Source organism: Dipodomys ordii, unplaced genomic scaffold, assembly GCF_000151885.1.
Source record: "Dipodomys ordii isolate 6190 unplaced genomic scaffold, Dord_2.0 Scaffold4, whole genome shotgun sequence".
Classification (NCBI taxonomy): domain Eukaryota; kingdom Metazoa; phylum Chordata; class Mammalia; order Rodentia; family Heteromyidae; genus Dipodomys; species Dipodomys ordii.
In genome coordinates, this window is record NW_012267220.1 from 19,779,254 (window position 1) to 19,800,837 (window position 21,584).

General features: G+C 37.8%; 1 protein-coding gene across 1 annotated transcript; it reads right to left on the minus strand.

Moving 5' to 3' along the window:
• Positions 1-1,773: 1,773 nt before the first annotated feature.
• On the minus strand, positions 1,774-18,478 carry LOC105991394 (disintegrin and metalloproteinase domain-containing protein 25-like). Its single transcript, XM_013024028.1, is given in 8 exon segments — positions 1,774-1,961; positions 1,964-2,557; positions 2,662-2,865; positions 3,121-3,274; positions 3,277-3,590; positions 3,593-3,695; positions 3,820-3,905; positions 16,615-18,478. Coding segments are annotated over 8 exon segments (3,507 nt in total).
• Positions 18,479-21,584: the final 3,106 nt, after the last annotated feature.

Sequence of the window (21,584 nt, forward strand, 5' to 3'; positions counted from 1 at the left end):
GTACTTTGATGGAGAGAAAGTACAATGAGGAGAGACACAGAGGAAATGGAAGTTGAGACTTCATATAGAATTTTCTTCCATGGGACAAGTCAGAGTGAAAATAAGTGGGTGGAGTAGAATTAAAGACATCAATTGATATCACATACAGAGTAAAAGAGATAAGGAGTAAGATAGGGAAGAGAGAGAAAGAGAAGAGAAAGAGAGGAGGGGAAGGGGAAAGAAAGGAAAGAAAAGCACAGAACCAGTGGGACAAAGCGTGAACTAATTCAGCAGACACGATACTGGAAATAAACTATACAGCTTGGGGGAGGAAGGTTGGGAAGGAAAGAACTGGGAGAAAATTAGGGAGGTGCTGACACTGTCCAGAAAGAAATGTTTTCAATACCTGACTTATGTAACTGAAACCTCTCTATACATCACATTTACAATAAAGATTTTTTTAAGAGAATGAAAGAGAGAAATACATGGGTTGGAGAGATACTGCATGTAGACAGATATTGTAGAGAGAAAAGTCTTACTTAGGAAACTCAAATATAAGAATTTCATTAAAAATAACCAATAAATTACTTAAAATAATGAACATAGGGAATATGTTAGCAGTCATACTTTTTTAATGGTGTTTTTAAAATGGTGTTTCTGATTCTGCAAGGTTAAAATTCGCTGGAACTTTCTTTTCTTTTCTTTCTTTTTTTTTTTGGTCGGCCGTGGGGCTTGAACTCTGGGCCTGGGCGCTGTCCCTCAGCTCTTCAGCTCAAGGCGAGCGCTCTACCACTTATACTGTGGGGGAGGGACATACAAAGCAACAAAGAGATAATAATAAAGATTTTTTTAAGAGAATGAAAGAGAGAAATACATGGGTTGGAGAGATACTGCATGTAGACAGATATTGTAGAGAGAAAAGTCTTACTTAGGAAACTCAAATATAAGAATTTCATTAAAAATAACCAATAAATTACTTAAAATAATGAACATAGGGAATATGTTAGCAGTCATACTTTTTTAATGGTGTTTTTAAAATGGTGTTTCTGATTCTGCAAGGTTAAAATTCGCTGGAACTTTCTTTTCTTTTCTTTCTTTTTTTTTTTGGTCGGCCGTGGGGCTTGAACTCTGGGCCTGGGCGCTGTCCCTCAGCTCTTCAGCTCAAGGCGAGCGCTCTACCACTTGAGCTACAACGCCACTTCTGGTTTTCTGGTGGTTTATTGGAGATAGGAGTCTCACAGTCTCTCCTGCCTGGGCTGGCTTTGAACTGCGATCCTCAGATCTCAGCCTCCTGAGTTGCTAGGATTACAGGCGTGAGCCACCAGCGCCCGGCTTCGCTGGAACTTTCTATCAGTGGTTGCTGACATAAGCAATAACATCTCTACTTCAAGAATATGACAGGTTGATACATGTGAAATGTCATTAGGGATATCTAAGATTATTTCTTGCAGGTTTCAACTTTGGGGTCTTCTTTCCCAGGGAATGTTTGAACATTGAGCTCTTTTTTCTTAGCTAAAACATTCAACTTGAGGCTTTTTTTTTTGTAAACTTTGCTCTATTGTTTAGGAGGGTACACTTTTAGCTTTGTTGTTTTTATCTGGAAATGACAGACTGATTCTTGTTTAAGTGAAGTGTCTGTGATTGAGGCATTATAACTGGGATGAATTTGCATCCTTTTTGCTTTCTTCTACTTAGTTTGCTCATGTAGTACAAAACAAGACAAATTAAAATCCAAGTAAAAAAAGAACATAAAAAATGCCACTAGGGTATTTGTCTTGTCTGCTGCTTTACCTTTCATTGTCCTTTCTCAGGAGGTGGTTCACTGTCAACACTACCTCCAAAGCCTTTTGCCAGGCAGATGGGGGGCTGCCACCCAGAGTTGCAATGGCAGCGGAGTTTATGGCTGCAGACTCCTTGCATCTCGCATTTCTTGGGTAAACAAACAGTTGACGAATGTGGCCTTGGGATACATGTCCTGTTGAGCACACACAGCTTCTTCCACACTTTGTGCCATCCTTTACACCACCAATATCAGGTATTAAAATCCCCCAGTGGTACTCAGTACTCCAGCATGTGACCTTATTGAAGTAAGTCCAATGTACCATAGAATAATCTGCCAACATGGGGATTTCTGCCACATTCTCACATCGACCTCTGCCACAAAGGGTATTACAACGTACATATTGCTTGCTAACTAAACCACAGTTTCCAAAATGGCCACCTTGCATGTTCATTGCCTCATAACATTTCTGCTTTGCGCTCCTAGCTGTTCTACCAAACATCTTCCGACATTGTTCATCTCTGTGATTACATCTGTTTTCATAGCAGTAGCCATTGATGAGGCAAGGGGACCAGTTTTGTGAATACACATCATCTGGACAATGCTGTGAAGTTCCATTACACCACTCTGGAAGATCACATTCATTGACCTCTTCTCTACACATGGTGCCTAATTCCATAATGTGGTAACCTTGACAACAGAGTCCAAAAGCACATCCAGCCCCATATTTCAGAGTGCAATTTGCCAGACAACATGGGTCCTCTTCACACAATTTTAAAGATCCACAGTCACACTCTTCTCCACACCATTTCCACAGACCTCATACTTAATTCTGTCTGATAGGTTGGGTGGTGAAATCAAACAATTTTTTGTTCTTCATGTAAGTACCAAGGTAGCATAACTACAATTACTAAATTTTATTTGTGAAGTCTGTGCTGGAGACATTAGGCAGTGTCATCTTCCACAATTACAATCTGAACCCTCATACCTCATGACCAAATTATGTCCAATTTCATGGGCCACAGTATTTCCAATGCTGAAATAGTTCTTAGTTATGACTTGATCCACTCCACAATTCCGTGGAAGACAGACGCTTCCAGCATATGCTTTGCCAAGAAATATTCCCCTTTTCTGGTATATTAAAAGAGGCACAATATCATATTTATGAAGAGCACGGTTCTTAACCTTCCAATGGCAAAAGGATTTTAGGAGAAAAGCTGTAGTCTTTTCTACTATGGGATTTTTTTTTTCATTCCAGATCTCAAGTCCTAGTAAAATGACCTCCATATCCAGTGCATTCAAAATCACACTTACATGATGGGCAATGATAACCACTTCTCATATCCCCTTTGATGTATTACTTTTATGATAGTTGAATAGTTGATTATCCACGACCAATGGAAGTTCAAGAAAACACCTGTGGGTCCACCAGTCTTCATAGCCACTTGGCCTCCACATAAAATCACCATGGTCTTGAAACATCAATTGTGCTCTTTCTTCTTCTGTTATACTGCACATCTCATGGGAGGAAAATGTGTCTCCTTGCTGTCCACCTTATAAACCAGATGTTCAAAGGTAGCAGAAGGGCTCTTGGGCTTGATTTCATAAAGCATATCATTTATTTGTAGTGTTCCCTGAAATCCCCCAAAACAAATGTCAAAAGCTACCAGGGATTCTGGATCCCCTTCTACATAGCCCTGGTAGTAGCAATCATTCTGGACAAAAGGCCTGTTGTCAAGGAGAGCTCCCTGCTCTGTGTAGGTGAATACAGAGAAATGTTTGGGTACTAGAAACTTCTTGACCTTCAAGTGGACCATGTGTCTCTGGCCCCCAAAGTACAGGAGAGCCAGTCTGGAGTCTTCATTCCTCCACCAGGACCACCTAACTTCAAGGGTATTATGACTTCTGGGAAGCTGTGATGTTGACCCTGCCCAATCTAAGCCAACCAGTAGGGAGGGGTAGACCCCAAACCAGAGCTGTGGGACAGCTATCCTCATCTGTACCAATCCCTCACCCAGAGCCATCATGCAGGGTATGTGAGTTGAACAAAAGAGTGGTACATGGAGGTCCCCTTTGTGTTGGTTGTTTGTAAACTGGACTTCTATTGGGTTCTTTTCTGTCAGCATCAATCCTTTAGAAGTGCAAACTAAAAGAAAAAAGGAAAGAGAAGAGCTAATATATGGGCAGATAAAGTGTAACCAGAACAAAATGTAACAGAAAAAGTAGGATACGGGTTAAAATGAATTGATATTTTGCCCAATCAATGAATCAAACTAGTGACTTGAATTTACTCTTACAGTTTTGTGTGGCAGACTCAAGATCGTGGGTGTGCAAAGAATGAGCTTGACAATTGCTAGCCTAGATTAAGGACACGTATATTCGTTGTACTTTATTCTTTAATATTTATTCTACTGTTCTTTAAACATGAATCATTTACAAACATTTCTATAAGATATATTTAAAGTAACATGGGCTGGAGTTGTGGCTCATTCCTGTGATCCAGGCAAACTGGGAGGCTGAAGGATTTCTATTTGAGAGCAACCCACACAAAAACATTCATATGAAACCTTCTAAACCTATTGTTAAAATGAAGACGCACACAATCTATCATTCTGAGTTACATAAGTGACTGAGATTGGAGGGATCTTACTTCCTTGCCAGAAAGTCTATTTCACAGAAAGAAGCATGTAGGTCGCACTACGTATCATCCACACCCTACAGTCATACAGAGAGGTTGTCATTCAGATACATTCCTGCATTGGAAGTGAGAACTTACATAAGAAATAACCAGCACAAAAAGTGAATGGAGGTATAAGTCAGCAACAATGTAACAATTGCTCTCTAGTATGTTCAAAGCCTGATTTCAAAAGCCCAAAATGAATTATAAGCTAAATACATAAGGCAAAAATCTCGGCAAAGGTGATTTTGTCTCTTGTTTTGCTAAGGCAATAATAATTTATACAAAGTTACTTCATACACACACACACATATATCGTTAATGTGTTTAATTTCTTTTTTAATTAAGTTTTTTTATTGTGAAAATACTGTACAAAGGAGCTACAGTTACATGAGCAAGGTAATGAGTACATTACTTATCCAGCATTGTTACCCCTCCTTTGTTTTTCCCCTACCATCCCTTCCCTCCCACCTCCTCAATGTGTTTAATTTCAAACAGATCACTGGGTGACATTAATTAGGAGAGATACATTAAAAAAAACTCTACTCACATTTATTTTGTTGGCTCATTATTCTTAATGTACACTTCTATGACAGAAATCCTTTTCATGTACTCCTCTAATCTTGTGAAATATCAAAAATTCAAGCATCAATTGTCTTTCAATAGTATTACAATCTACTATGGTAGATCTATTCATTTAATGAGACACACAATACAGAAAAATGGTGAGTAGAATATCTTGGGTGACAGATGTTACTTAAATATGTTTATATTTAATTATACTAATAGACAAACATCTTAAAAGTTTTTGCTTTATTACAAAATTAATTTCAGCCCTGTTCAAATTCATCAAAAGGTATAAGAAGAGGAAACACTTAAAAATTCTTTTTATGTCACCAGCCAAATAAAGTTACCACATCCAAAAAAAGAAAAGTATAAGCCAAAAGGAAACTATAAGCCAGTAACTCTTTGAACCTAAATGAAATAATGCTGAATATAAATAGCATTTTAAAAGGATCACATACCTTGATCAAATGTGATTTATCCAAGAGATGCGAGAATATTTGATCATATGCCCATACTTGACTGATGGGTACACCACACTCACAGAATGAATAATAAAACTCAATAGCTACAACTCAAGAGCTAAAAATAAAATCTTTGGTACAATTTAACACAATTTTACTTATTTTTGGAAATGCTCATGAATCTCCATCTAGAAGGATTTGCCTACATCTCATAAAAGCCATGTATAAATGTCTAACAGCTAATCTTGTAGTCAAAACCTTTTCCTGTAAGATCAGGAAAAGGAGATCAAAGACTGACCAAGGAAATTAATTATACGTAGTGTCAAGATAATTCATGTAACTGTAACCCCTCTGCACAGTATCTTTTCAATTAAAAATAAAAATCAAGAAATTCCTCACTAAATGAAAGGAATAAACATAATTTATGTTTATTATGTTAATTTATGTTATAAATAAGTCTGTAAAAAGCCACTATGGGTAATAATAAGGAAAAAAGTAATTAAAACAAAATGGAAATTTGAATGGAAATTTGATTCTGAAGGGAAAAATCACTGAAATAAAATAATGCAAAGCTGTAGAAAGTATTGTAGAACTAAGGATATACTGTTAGAGAGGGCTCCATTTGGATAAAATTAAGGAATCAGATTAAGGAAAACAATGAATTAGAGAAATATTCAATTTGGTACTTGAACTCTTTCTGGGTGCTGTCCCTGAGCTCTTCAGCTCAAAGCTAGTGCTTGAGCCACAGCGACACTTCCAGCTTTTGTTTGCTTATGTGGTGCTGAGGAATCGAACCCAGGGCCTCATGAATGCAAGGCAAGCACTCTACCACTGAGCCACATTCCCAGCCCCGAGAAATATTCAATTTGTTATAGAGCATTTGACTTTAAGTAGAGGAAGCTTTCTATATTTAAGAACATTGCTAGTGCAGGAGCAACTCATGTGGAAGTGGGCCAGCATTGAGAACAAGAAAAAAATTTTTCAGAGCTGGGAAGGTGGCTCAGTGGTAGAGTGCTTGCCTTGCATGCATGAGGCCCTGGGTTCAATTCCTCAGCACCACATAAGCAAAAAAAAAAAAAAAAAAAAACAAGAAAAAAGCCGGAAGTGGCGCTCTGGCTCAAGTGGTAGAGCGCTAGCCAAGGCTGAAGAGCTGAGGGACAGTGCCTAGGCTCAGAGTTCAGGCCCCACGACCAGACCCCCCCCCAAAAAAGAAAAGAGAAAAAAGAAAAAAATTTTCATAGACAGCTCTTAGAAGATTACTTCTAGTTAGCTATCAAATTTCTCTCTGGTAGTTTAATATTATAGAGGTTAGAAATTTAGAAGTATTTCACAGACCTGCTACTCCTGCTTTTCTTTTCCCTTTCTGCTACGATGTAGAAATGTTTCCATTCCTGAGCTTCTCATTCAATAATTCTGTAAAGTGATCTGTCCAATCAAATGTTGAAACCACCTAATTATTTTAATATTTTATATTCTTTTTGCTAATTTATTGAGCATATATCATATTCTTTTTAAATCTGTATATTTTTATATTTTAAAATATATTAATGATGACCAAGTTTTCACATGGCTTTAGCCTACTCTGAATTATCTTGACACTATGTATAATTAATTAATTTCCTTGTCAGTCTTTTGTCTTACTCTTTTTCATGCTAAGACCTCACATTCACTCAGCTTGCTTCTCAGCTAGCACCCTATCACTTAAACTATGTCTTCAGCCCATAAACATATGGGAAATAATCTGTATCTTCCAAAGACACACAGTGTAAGTCTTCAGCTCCTTGATGAATACAAGTGGAAATTCAAGCATGAGTCTTCATGGGGAAACAGAATGTTTTTGAGACCTGCTTTCTTTCTCTCTTTATTCTGTTCAAACTATACCAAGACTTCATGGAAAGTGCCTTTTAGAAATTTCAGACTCCCTCAATAGCTTCATATATCAAGCCCTCACATTCAGTACATGAAATGAAGAAGAATGAATCAAGGTGTCAGACATTTGACTATGCAGTACTTAAGAGGATTAGGGTTGGTTCACTCTTAGCAGAGCAATCAAACCTCATTTTCAATTCACAGACTATTTCAATTCATAGACTATTTTAGGAGAAAAATGGAGGTCATTATTCAACTCATTTCAGAACAGAGTTTCATGTTTGACATTTTACTTTACTTTGTGATCCTGGCAAATACAATTCTCAGCTGCCTTTAAAATATGGTTTATAAAGTTTAAGTGAGGGTTGGGGGGTTAGTTTGAGAGGAAACTTGATTTTATAATACACAGTATGTGCAACATATAAATGTATCTTCTTTATTCCCTTATCTAATCGAAATTGTAAAGATGTTGAGTGGCAAGTGCAATTACCTTGTTTACTGAATCTTAAAGAAATAGTAATTTCAAGTCATTTCCTGAAGACGTTAAAGATAGTGAGGAATTTATATTTATTTATTTATATTAATTTCTGATGTCTGTTTCCTTTCTTTCTTTTTTTCCCATTGTGCCAACGTGTAGTTCTCTATCTCTCAGATGGGAGAAACTTCACACCTAAGATAGAACTCCATATGCTAACTGGAAGGGGTAGCTGTGGTCAATGGCAGCTAAGATCCTAGGGAAGATGTTGAGGATAGTCAACAGAGTTTTGGAATATGTCACCTGATCAAAGGGGAAATGTTATCACTTGGATCAGGGTTCATAACCTCAAACTGAGAACTCTGGGTGAATGCTTAGGAGTTTTACTGTGATTCTTCAGATGGATTCAGATTTCATGTCTTGTAAGGTTTGAACATTGACTTCTGCCTCAAGTGAAGTATATATATTTTTTATTAAAATAGTCTGTATTAGAACTCAAAGGGGGCTGAGTTGGTAGATGGATGGTAGCCTGTGCCTTGTCACTGCACATAAATGACATAAAGGACTCTGTTAAGGCTGAACTTTACCTTCATGTTTTTTCACACAGTGAAATATGAAATGCTTGCTAAGGTATTCATGTAAAATAAAGAGAAAGTTTACATTAAATAATTCAGAAAGCTTTCTCCCACTCCACAAAAAGACCAATTGTAATATGTTTCAACAAGATGTTCTCTTCTTGTTGAAAGTGTGAGTAATCTGACACTTGAATTCAATTCACAGTTTGTTCTGATATGTTTTTGTTCATTGTTATTTTGGAGTTTCTGCTTTTGGAATGTAAGAGGATTGTTTATTATTTAAGATGCAACACTGTTGAGAGTGAACTGCAAAATACAAATTTATCTTTAAGATCTCCTCTTATGAACTAGCCATAGGAGAAAATTTCAAATGTATAATTTAGACAGATTATCTTTACATGCATTACATTATTTTACACAGAGGCTACAAATCCTGAAAAAATGTTACATTTTCATTCATTGCATGTAGTTCTAAGACAGTACAGAGAAAATACAGTTGATAAAGCTATACATCTTCATCAATTATTTTCTTCTTTAAGACTTTCATTAAATTCACCAATCTCTGTAGCAAAAGTGCCATTATTCCTAGATCTCATTTAGTCTCAAATTCAGTGCTTTTCAATAACAACATATTTTAAAAACTTTAGTGTCTTCTGACCTAATGAAGGACAATAGGAAATTACTATAGGCATAGTTGTCTCCAAGATCTGGACATTATGTACAAAATGATGGTGTGTATATATGTGCATGTATATATTGATTAATGTATCTGTGGGTGTATGTGTCTATTTCTCTACAAATTATTTGTGCTTCTATCCTTTAGAGTAAAACTCTTGAGTGACTTGCCAAATGGTAAAGTTATGATTCGTTTCATCCTTTCTAATGAAAAACTATTTCATGGCTTATTTGTGGCAAGTGTGTCATAAACACAGTTTGTTTTCATTTACTTGACCATCATATGGCAGGGAACTATAATCTCCCTTTTTCCATTGTGACTGGATTAAAGTCTAGGTTTAGGTACCTACCAATGGAAGCTTGTCAGTCTACAGAATTTGGTAAGTAGCTAAGACCTTTCCCCATTTTGACTCCACCATCCCAACCAAACTGATTTTTTTCTAACTCCTCAATATGAATCTGTCTTTCCCTATCTACTCTGCTCCAGTAACTCCTCAATATGAATAAACTCATGTCCTACTCAAAGGCAGAAAAATGAGGCATGAGAAATAGCAAATAGCAGGGAACTCAGAGATGATAATGTAATACTGAATCACTTGATACAAATGATATGGGTTTAAAAAAAATCTTTTATAAGCTCTAACTTTTAGAATAAAGAAAACATAATAGAACAGGGTTTCCCCCTGACCCCAAACTTTTTTGTATGCCCAGCAGGTTAGCAGGCTTTAAGACTGAGCAAGAAAATCTTAGAAGAGAGACAAATGGTGAGAAAATGGCTACTTATGGCACAAAAAGTATTTGCTAAGAAGCATATTTGTTTCAAAGATGGACCCTCATCTTGAAAGGACTGTGTGGCACAATCCATCTTTCACTGGAGAAAACTTCAGACTAAAGTTAAAGGGAATGTTTAAATATCAATGACTCATGTTTGAGGAAAAAACTACTTAGACATCAATGTATGTCTAACTAGTAGTTTAGCAGGCAACCTTGAAGTATCTAAAGGGTATGCCTCTGTTTTTCTTTTTGCTTGCCCAATAAAGTTCTGCCAAATGTTCTTATCATTATAATTTGTCCCAAAATTTTATTCTGAAATCAAAATCAAGAACACGGGACAAAACCCTGAATATATGGTTCCTATTTGAATTGGGAACAATCTTCACAAACCGTCACCTACCACCAGCAAAAATTCTATATGCTTACCATTTACAGTATGGACATTTTATCTTCTACATTTTTTATTCACACTGCTGCTCTGGTGTTGGTTTATTTCAGTGCTGGGGCTTGAACTCAAAAGCCTAGGTGCTGTTTCTTCACTCAAGGCCAGCACTCTACCACTTGATCCACACTTCAAGTATGGCTCATGGACTTTGCTTCCTAAGCTGGCTTCAAATTGCTGTCATCAGATCTCAGCCATCTGAGTAGCTAGGATTATATGCATGAACCCCTGAAACCTAGAAGTTATTAAACAACAGTTCTAGGTATGTCTATGGGAGCATTTCTAGAGACAAATAGTTCATGAGGGCTCTGATATAAACCCTGATTCAATCTAGTGATAGATGAAGAGTCTATATGAATAGACTCTTGGGAGATAGAAGAACTGTGGAAGGTAAGGTCTTATTAAAGTAGTGGTCACTGAGATTGTGTATGGACCAATATCTTGATCAAGGTCCTTTCCTGAATCTCTGCCTTGTGACCACCATGAGGTGAGCATCTTTTGTCACATGCTTCCACTGGCTACAATATATTCTCTGTCCTGATTCCGTGGTGATGAGACTTGAAACTGCTAGCAAAAAGAAATCCTAGCTCTTCTGAAATAGTTTTCCTAAGGTATTTTTCATAGAGTTAAAAAGGTAACCAATTTAGAAAATGTGTGCCGGAGAAATAGTCAGTGCTTGACCACCCAGCAATGATTCAGAAACCTTTGTCTGAGGACCTTGGAAATCTTTTTGAGAGGTGGTGCCAGAAAACTTAGAATTCCATCAGAAGAGCAGAATAAGGGACATGAGTATGGGGAGGTCAGAAGGCCAGAATTTTGATGCAAATATCAAAAGGGAAGTCTGTCCGTCCTTATGAGGTTTCTGGTAGAAACCAGATCACAATTTGGAATTGAAGGAGAGACCAATGTGTTACAACATGGCAAGAAACCTGATTACTATAGAACGGAAATATTTGAGAAACTTAAGTGGTTAAAAAAAGAAGTCAGTTATTTTTAAAAAGTCAGTATAAAATTGAGGATACACTAGCAATAGAAGAAAGACCTGGTGCTTGGCGCCACCCCATAATCCAGATGGTCCTGAGAAAAGAGAACAAACCTCAGTGTGTACTACAATGGTGACAGTATCAGACAGATCTTCTCTGTCCTGAGGAACCTACCTGTGACTAGCTCAATCCCTAAGAGAGCTTTAAGTAAAAACAGGGGACCACTTTGGGCAGAGTGATGCTCAAATTGCTGAAAAACATTAGGAATGGAAGGAACATACCCAATTAAGATATAAATGGTAAACATAGAAAACATTTCACCTAAGAAACAGGACCAATTAAGGGAGTCTATTTGCTCCACTTTAATATTGTAATAATTAAGGTAATAAGAAAATCTAAGGACATAAAAAGGATCCAAATAGGGAAAGAAGTCAAACTAGCTTGCTGTGCATACGACATAATCCTATACTTTAAAAGACCCTAAGAATTCCATCCCTAAGCTCCTAGAGCTGATGTACCTCCAACAATAAACAGGATGAGAGGAAAATCAGCAAAAACAGCTCCATTCACAATGATGGCAGAAAACAATTTAACCAAGAAAGTTAAAGTCCTCAATAATGAGAGCCATAAACTTTTTTTTTTTGTCAGTCGTGGGGCTTGAACTCTGGGCCTGAGTGCTGTTCCTGAGCTCTTCAGCTCAAGGCTAGTGCTTTACCACTTCAGCCACTTCCAGTTTTCTGGTGGTTAATTGGAGATAAGAGTCTCATGGACTTTCCTGCCTGGGCTGGCTTTGAACTACAGTCCTCAGATCTCAGCTTCCTTAGTAGCTAGGATTACAGGCATGAGCCACCAGTACCCGGCTTGAGGACTATAAACTCTTGAAGAGAGAAACTGAAGAAGATACAAGAGGATGGAAAGACCACCACAACCTGTTCTGGGATTTGTAGACTCAGTATCACAAAAATATCCACACTGCAGTGCTCACTAAAATCTCACTGTTGCTATCTATAGAGATAGATAAAGCAATCTCTAATTTCATGTGGAAGCCCAAGGAGCTTAAATAGCTAAAGTAATTCTAAGGAGGGGAAAAACAGTATTAGAGATATCACAATACTAGACTTCAAATTATACTACAAAGCCATTGAAAAAAATACAGCTTGGTACTAGCACAAAAATAGACTTGAAGGCCAAAGGAATGATGAGACCCATTTGAAAATGATCAGTTTAACAAAATGAATACCAGGAAGCTGAAATCTATCTTGAATGGGAGTGTGAGAACTAATAGGATGAGGGGAAAATAGAAAAGAATTGTGGGTGAAAACAGATATACTGTAATGCTCATTGTACATACATGAAAATGGAAGGAGACTGAAGAGACTGATGGTGGAAGAGGTGAAAAAATGATGGAAGGAGAGACTTTAAGATACTCGTACAAGCAGGGTACCAGTGGCTCATGCTTGTAATCCTAACTACACAGGAGGCTGAGGTCTGAGGATCACGGTTTGAAGTCAGTCTGGGCAGAAAAATCCTTGAGATTCTTATCTTCAATAAACTCCTCAGAAAAAAGCCAGATATGTGGTGCTGTGGCTCAAATGGTAAAATGCTAGCTTTGAGCACAAGCATAAAGAGGCTCAGTGACAGCACCCAAGCCCTGGGTTCAAGCCCCAGGAGGACCACCAAAAAAAAAGATTCTTGTACACATAAATAAATGGACATGTAAAATTAAAACACCTTTGTACAACCATTAAAAATTTATAAAAATGGTAATAATGTAGTATAAGGAAAAGGGGGAAAGAGGAAGAATAAGGAAAAGTTCAAAAGTTCTTAGAATCCAATGGAAATGAAAACACAACCTATCAGAACTGAGATACAGAAAAGAAAGTTCTAAGTTTATAACAGTAAGCACTCACGTCGTTAAAACAGAAAGATTAGATATGAATAATCTCAATCTCCTAGAAAAACAAGTTCACAATCTAGCTGATAAATAAAAAAATAGTGCAGAAATACATGATATAGAGACCAGTAAAAATACACCCTAAACACCTATTCAAGATAATTTGTTTTGTTTTGGTTTTTTTCTGCTTATGTGGTACTGAGGAATTGAACCCAGGGAGGGCCTCATGCATGCAAGGCAAGCACTCTACCACTGAGCTACCTTCCCAGCTCAAGATAATTTTTGAAGCAACAGCCAAAACATATGATCATATGTTTTATCTATGCAGGTAATTGTGTACAAAAATAGCCATAGACTCTCCCAAGGTATTCTTCTCTATCCTCTTAGAAAGATGGGCTAAGAGCAGAATGTCCATATCTACTGTTATTTGAGCAAGGAGAATTCAATGAGATTTAGTGAGTCTGAAACGAATTCTCTTTACCTACACTGTATTGTTCAGATATTGGCAAAAGACTTTTTATTAGGATGTATCTAACTGTTAAATACTATTGAAAGATTTAGGAGAGCATCAACAGCTACTATCCAACGGTCCAACATCTCACTTTCCAGCTTCTTGACAAATACAAACTCAAAATTAAGGGTTATCTTCGAGAAACCAATGAATGTACTTAAGAAAAACCTTGTTTTTGTCCTGACAATATGAAAATATGCTATTTAGAGATTTCCATCTTGCTTAGTAGAATCCATTAAAATCTTTGGATTTAGCAAATATACTATTGAGGGATAATAGTGATAAATTGAAGGCCCTAAATTCTCTAACTCACAATTCTAGGACTGTCTGCTTAATGGACCAAACTTTGTCCGCAGCTGCCATGCAAATTGGAAATGACTTGTGGACCACCAAGAGAAAGAGTGGAGATCACTCTTCAACTTTTTCGAGAATTGTTTTCTGTGCTTAAAATTTTAGTTCATGTGCTCCTTCTTGAAACTACAACTCACTTTGTCCCTGTTCAATGTGGTTTGCAAAGTTTAATAGGTTTGGGGGGGGAGGTTAGTTTGAGAAGAAATGTGATTTAAGAATATATTACATTCAACAGAAATGTAAGTATCTTCTTTATCCTATTTTATAAGCAAAGCTAAAAAGAAGTCAAATGATGATTGCTATTACTTCCATTACAGATTCTTAAATACTAATAAAATTAAATAATTTCTAAAGAAAAAATTTCAAAATTGTCGTTTCTGATTTCTTGTGTTCTCTGTGGCACCAAGAAACATTCTCTTTCATGCAGAAGTCAATGAATGAGAAACCACATCTGAAGTAACATTTGAAACCACATCTGAAATGACCATGATTTACTGTGAAGGGGAGAAGTGATCACAGGGAAGAGATTGAAACGACTCAAACCCAAAGTTGTGAATATCTAATGTGGTTATATGACCTCCCCCCATTCTGAGCTGAAGGCACATTCAGCTTGGAGGTGAAACCTCTGACATTTGGTGCAAGCATCATGACCTTGGGTTCAGAACTTAAGGCAAGTGCTTTGGTAGTTAGTTGTTCTGTGTTCTGTGGGGCTGAGAATGCTCTTGCTCTTGAAAACACTAAATATACTATACTAATTGTGCAGACTGCAACCACTGCTATCACCAAAGAGACCTCAACCACACAGCTGTCTGAGGTTCCAAATCTTCCTCCAGCACTCCGATGGACTGAAGTTTGAGGGTTTCTTCTTACCACGTGACAAAACAGTGAAAAGAGAGAGTTTGCAATTGGGATACCAAATGAAAACACCAGCTGGGTGCCAGTGGCTCATGCCTGTAATACTAGCTACTCAGGAGGCTGAGATCTGAGGATTTAGTTTCAAAGCCAGCTTGGGCAGGAAAGACTCATCTCCAATTAACTACCAGAAAACCGGAAGTGGTGCTGTGGCTCAAGTGGTAGAGCTAGCTCAAGCTAGCCTTGAACTGAAGAGCTCAGGGTCACTCCTCAGGCCCAGAGTTCAAGCCCCACAACCAACAAAAAGAAAGAGAGAGAGAAGGAAAGAGAAGAAAGAAAGAAAAGAAGGAAGGAAGGAAGAAAGAAAGGAAGGAAGGAAGGAAGGAAGGAAGAAAGAAAGAAAGAAAGAAAGAGGGAGGGAGGAAGGAAGAAAGACTGCTCTCTTCGGTAGCATATATATTAAAATTGGAACAACACAGAGAAGATTAGCATGGCCCCTGCACAAGGATGACACACAAATTCATGAAGTGTTCCATATTTTTTTTAAAAAGAAAGAAACAAAGGAAGAAAGGAAGAAAGAAAGGAAGAAAGGAAGAAAGAAAAAGAAAGAAAGGAAGAAAGAAAGAAAGAAAGAAGCAAGGAAGGGAAAGAAAGAAAGAAAGAAAGAAAGAAAGAAAGAAAGAAAGAAAGAAAGAAAGAAAGAAAGAAAGAAAGAAAAGAAAGATGAGGTAGGGAGTTAGGTCTTGCGTGTGACCCTCAAAGACAAGAATTGCACTAAAAATAACCATTAAGCCAAGTGTTGGTGGTTTACATCAGCAATTCTAGCTACTCAGGAGGCTAAGATATGAGAATCACAGTTCAAAGCATGTATAAGAAAGCCTATGGGACTCTTAATCTCCAATTAACTACCGCCAAAAGCTCCAGAAATGTAGCTGTGGCTTAAATGGTAGAGCATTAACCTTGAGCACAAAAGCTCAGGGACAATGCCCAGGCCCTGAGTTCATGCCTTAGAACCAATGCATGCACCCACCCACCCATCCACCATTAAGTTGCTTAAAATAATTAATAAACAGTAAAATGATATTAGGATTCATTTTTAATGATGTTTCTGGGATCCTGCATGGTTAAAGAAATCCTGGAACTTTCTAGCAGTAATTTCTGACAACAAGCAATAACATTTCTACTGCAAGTACATTGAAAATACATATGTAATGGTAAAGCTTGGCTGTTCTGTCTCACATGAAGTTTGAACATGGAGTTCTTTTCTCAGGGAATATTAGAACTCTGTGCTCCTTTTATTTAGGTAAAGGGCTGTCTTTGAGATTTTTTTTATTCTCATGTGTTGTTTTAAAAGTTTGTTCTACTATTTTGGGTAAATTGTTACCTTTGCCTTCAGTGTATATTTGAAATTTTGGCTCTTCTTTCTGGGTAAATTGATAAACTTGGAAGTTTATTTTCAGATGACATTTGAAAAGTTTGCATTCTTGGGTAAAGTGTTAACTATGAGATTTTTATTCTCATGTGACATTTGACATGTTTACATGTCTGTGACACCTTCATTCTCAGCTGGCTTTGGCGAATCAGGCTCTTTCTTTCTTGTGGCTTTCTTCCTTTTCTTCAAAAAGAGAATGAATAAAATGAAAAACAAAATGATAAAAGCAAGCAGACAAACTACTAAAATAGAAGTCTTCTTATAAGACCTCCAATTTGGTTGATCCTTCCAAGGAGGTGGGCCGCTGTCAACACTACCCCCAAAGCCCTTGTTCCAGCAATTCGGTGGCTTCCACCCCTCATTGCAATGGCAATGCTGTTTATTGTTGCAGACACCTCGCATATTGCAGGTTCTCGGAGAACAATCATGTGCCCACACTGGCATGGGGACACACTTCCTGTGTAGGCATAGATGTTTTATACCACATTCTGAGCCATCTTTTATATCACCAATATCAGGCATCTCAATCCCCCAATGGTAGTCAGTTCCCCAGCAGGTGACCTCATTAAAGTGTGTCCAATGTACAGTAGAATGGCTTGCCAACATCGGGACTTCTGCCACATTCTCACACTGAATTCTGCCACAGTAGATATCTGAGATGTCACACTTCCTATATTCATTGCTAGTGAAACCGCAGTTTCCAAAACGGTCACCTCGGGTGTTCATTTCCCTGTAGCAAAGCTGATTTGCATTCCTGGCTTTTCTCCCAAAAATCTTCTGGCACTGTTCATCTCGGTTATTACATCTGTTTTCATAACAATAGCCACTACCAGGACATGGTGACCCGTCTGACAAATACACATCTTCTGGACAATGCTGCGAAGACCCATTACACCATTCAGGAAGATCACATACATTTCCCTTTTCTCTGCACACTGTACCTGAAGGCAGGAGTTGACAATCTTCACAACAGAGCCCGGAAGCACATTCAGCCTCAGATTGCAGAGTGCAGTTTGCCAGACAACATGGGTCTTGGTTACACAATTTTATGGATCCACAGTCACATTCTTCTCCAACATCAATCTCATGATTCCCACAGAACTCATGTTTATAGATGTGTAATGGATGAGGCGGCAAACGCATACAATCAGTCCGTTCAATAGTCTCTATAAATTTAGCATAACTGCAGTTGCTGAATTTTCTGGAAAAATTGTCTGCTGGAGCCATGATGCATACTCTCACTCCACAGGTACAGTGAGCTCTATCATGAAACATGCCCAAATTATGACCAATCTCATGTGCCACAATGTGTCCAATATGATACAAATTCTCCCCTAGTATACGATTAACTCCACAATTAAAAATTGAATTACACACAGTTTGAATATATGCCTTGCCAAGATCTCTACCGAAATGTTGTTGCATTAAAAGATGTCCAATATCAGATCTTACACGAGGATTAAAGTTATATCTCTTCCACATGCAAAAGTCTAGCAGGAGCTTGTCTAAGTTAGTTCCTTGTACATGATTTTTTTCAGTCCAGATCTCAAGTCCAACTAAAGATGCTTCAATATCCAGTGCAAAAAAAATGGAGTCTGCTTCACTGACAATGACAAATACTTCCTGTATCACCCTGGATACATTGCGTTTGCGATCAAGGAACCGCTTATTGTCTACAACAAATGCAAGTTCAAGAAACAATTTGTGGGTCCACCAGCCTTCATAGCCACTTTGCCTCGGTATAAAATCATCACTCTCTTGAGACTTCAATTGTTGTGCAATTTCTTCTTCTGTTATGGCACATTTCATGGGGGGGGAAGTCTCCTCACTGTCCATCTTATAAACCAGATGTTCAAAGGTGGCCGAAAGGTTCTTGGGCTTGATTTCATAAAGAATATTATTTATTTGTAGTGTTCCTCTCAAGCCACCAAGACAGGTGCTAAGAACTACCAGGGATTCTGGGTCCCCTTCCACATAGCCCTGGTAGTAGCAGTCATTCTGGACAAACGGTTGATCTTCAAGGAGCACTCCCTGTTCTGTGTAGGTGAACACAGAGAAATGTGGGGACACCAAATTTCTCTTAGCTTTCAGGTGGACAATATTTCTCTTATTCCCAAAGGGTAGGCTGTAGGAGATCCACTCTTTGGACCTAATGCCTCCACCATTGTCATTTATCTTCATGGGTATCAGCACTTCTGGGGGGCTGTGATGTTGAGCCTGCCCAATTCTAGGCCAACCAGAAAGACAGAATAACCCTGCTAGCCAGAGTTGCAGAACAGTGCTTCTCATATATACCAGACTCTCACCCTCAGCCATTATGGGCTATGAGAGGTACAAATGAGGTGAAGGCTGGGGGCAGGAGTAGCCTGTCTCTTCTCTTTATCTTGGTTGTATGCAGCCATTAAAAAATGGTGTCTCTTCTGTCAGAGTCAATCCTTCAGAACAGCAAACTAGAAAAGAGAAAAAGAAAGGCCAAGAGAGAGGTAGGTAAATTGTGAACAGAGCAGGATGCAGAAGAGAGTATGGGTGAAAGCGGATTTGAGTTTGGCACAAGATAAGAATTAACATAGTCTTTTGGATTTGCTCTTTCATTATGATGTAGCAGGACTGGACTGTGGGTATACAAAGAATGACACTGGACATAGTTTTATACTTCCTAAGCTGACATAAAGGACCCAGTAATTATACTGTTCTTTAAATTCCTAGTGTGGACTAGGAATGTGGCTTAGTGGTAAAGTGCTTGCCTAACATGCATGAGGCTCTGGGTTCGATTCCTTGGTATCACATAAACAAAAAAGTAATAAAATAAAAATATAACTAAGATATAAACATTCCTTTTTTCATTTATTATCATTTTTACTATTTTTGTTATCTTTAAGTAGTGGTACAAAGGAATTGTAATTTAACAAAGCAGTTTATGAATACAATATATCTTGATCAATGTCATCCCTTTAAATATTTGCATGAGCATTTCAAAACAAAAGAAGCATTTGAAGCAATGGGGCTGAAGCTGGTGGCTCACTCCTATAATCCTAGCTAATTTGCAGGTTGGGAATGGGATGATGGCAATGTGTGGCCAACCAGGCAGCAAAGTTGGAAAAACCTGTTTTTAACCCACTGCTGGGTACAGAGGCCAATATCCTCTCATCCTAAATGATTGAATGAGCAAGATGAGGAGGCCCTTTTTTCCAGGCTAGTATGGGCAGTAAAGTCTGTTCGAGTCCCTAACAAACTAAGTTTTGTGTTGTCACACAAAAAGTATAACCCAGCCTAGGACGAAAGCCTTAAAAAACAGATTGTGATTTTGTTTCATATCTTGACAGAAGACAAGAACTTATTTCAGATATAGTTTCCATTAAAAAAGAACATGTAGGCATGGCTCAGTAGAAGAGAGCCTGCTGACACTCTTCATTCAAAAGCCTAAGTAATGCCAAATAATTTCATTATAATTTTTTTGGCTGATCCTGGGGCTTACACTTAGGGCCTGGGTACTGTCCCTGAGCTTCTTTTGCTCAAGGCTAGCATTTTACCACTTGAACAGCTCCAGTTCTGGCTTTAGGGGGTAATTTATTGGACATAAGAGTTTCTTAGACTTTCCTGCCCAGGCTGGCTTCAAACCAAAATCCTCAGATCTCAGCCTCCTGAGGAGCTAGGATTACAGACATGAGCCACCAGTGCCTGATAATAAATAGTCAAAGTAAGAATCATAATAGCAAGGTAACCATAGGTCCTTATTTTGATGAAGTAATATTGGTTTATACATGTTGACTTGGAAGAAATTTCAATAGTTCTTCTTTTCAATTGCAAATGGCAAATCAGAGTCACATTAGTCTGGAGAAATATGATGTAAAAATTCATAATTATTATGTTTTCTCATGGTATATATGTATATATAATATGTATTACATATATATCATATATTCATGCCAGAAATCACTACTTTTTCTATATTTCTCCAATCCTGTGAAGTCCTAAAAGTGTTACATCACCAGTTTTCTTTCACTAGATATGGGATATATGCACCATGATGGATATCCCAATTCAATTAAAAAAAGAATTGGAAAGTAGAGTACATTAGATTGATAGATGTTTCTCAAAGGCATTTATATTTGATTATACTCATAGGAAAAATAGCATTTTTCAAAGGCTGTGACTATATACAGTGAAAAGTAAGTTAAGCCTGGCATCAATGGCTCATACCTGTAACATTAGCTACTCAGAAAGCTGAGATTAGAGGATTATAGTTTGAAGCCAGCCTGGGCAGAAAAGTTCCCATGAGACTCTTTTTAAAATTGTTTTATTATTTTTTTATTGTGAAAATACTGTACAGAGGGGTTACAATTACATGGGCAAGAAAATGAGTACTTTTCTTATCAAGCATTGTAGCCTCCTCCTTTGTTTCCCCTTCCCATCCCTTCCCATCCTCCCCCTGCCCCCCCACCCAATCCTACCCGCCCGCTCCCCCCCCCACCAAAGTTGTAAAGTTCGTTTTTGACATAACGACTTGTACATCTCATTGTATTCAAATGTTTTTTTTCTTTCATGTGATTGTTTCTAACACATTTATAAGATGATTTCTTTGTTGCTTTGTATGTCCCTCCCCCACAGTATAACCCCTGCTTTCACTGTATTTGATGTCGGTATAATTTGTGGAGGGGAAGGGGAAAAAAACAAATCGTTTAAATAGGGATACAGGTGGACCCATGAGACTCTTATCTCTAATTAAACACTCAAAAATTGCAAGTGGAGCTGTGGCTCAAAGTGGTAGAGGGCTTGCTTTGAGAAAAAAGAGCTAGGACAGTGCCCAGGACTTGAGTTCAAACCTCATGGCTCACATAAGAAAAGAAAGAAAGAAAGAAAGAAAGAAAGAAAGAAAGAAAGAAAGAAAGAAAGAAAGAAAGAAAGAAAACAAGCAAAGTAAGCAAACAAGCAAGCAAAGAAAGCAAGAAAGAAAACAAGCAAAGTAAGCAAACAAGCAAGCAAAGAAAGCACGAAAGTTAAACTAGTAAAGTAACAGGTGGAGATGGGAGAATACTAGAGACAAAACAAAATCCCTCCAGGAATGAGAGGTGTCAATGAACTCTCCAAGAGGAGGGAAGAGGACTTTGGGAACTCAGTTTAGTTGGACTGGGGCAAAAACCATGAAAATCATTGGCTTTTAAAATTATAACATATAAGCTCTTTGTTGTAATAAAGAATTGGTTTTATCTCAGGCAAAAAATACAAAAATATATCTCAATTTTTCAAATCTACAAATATGTCTCTCAGTGATAAAAATGGACTAGCA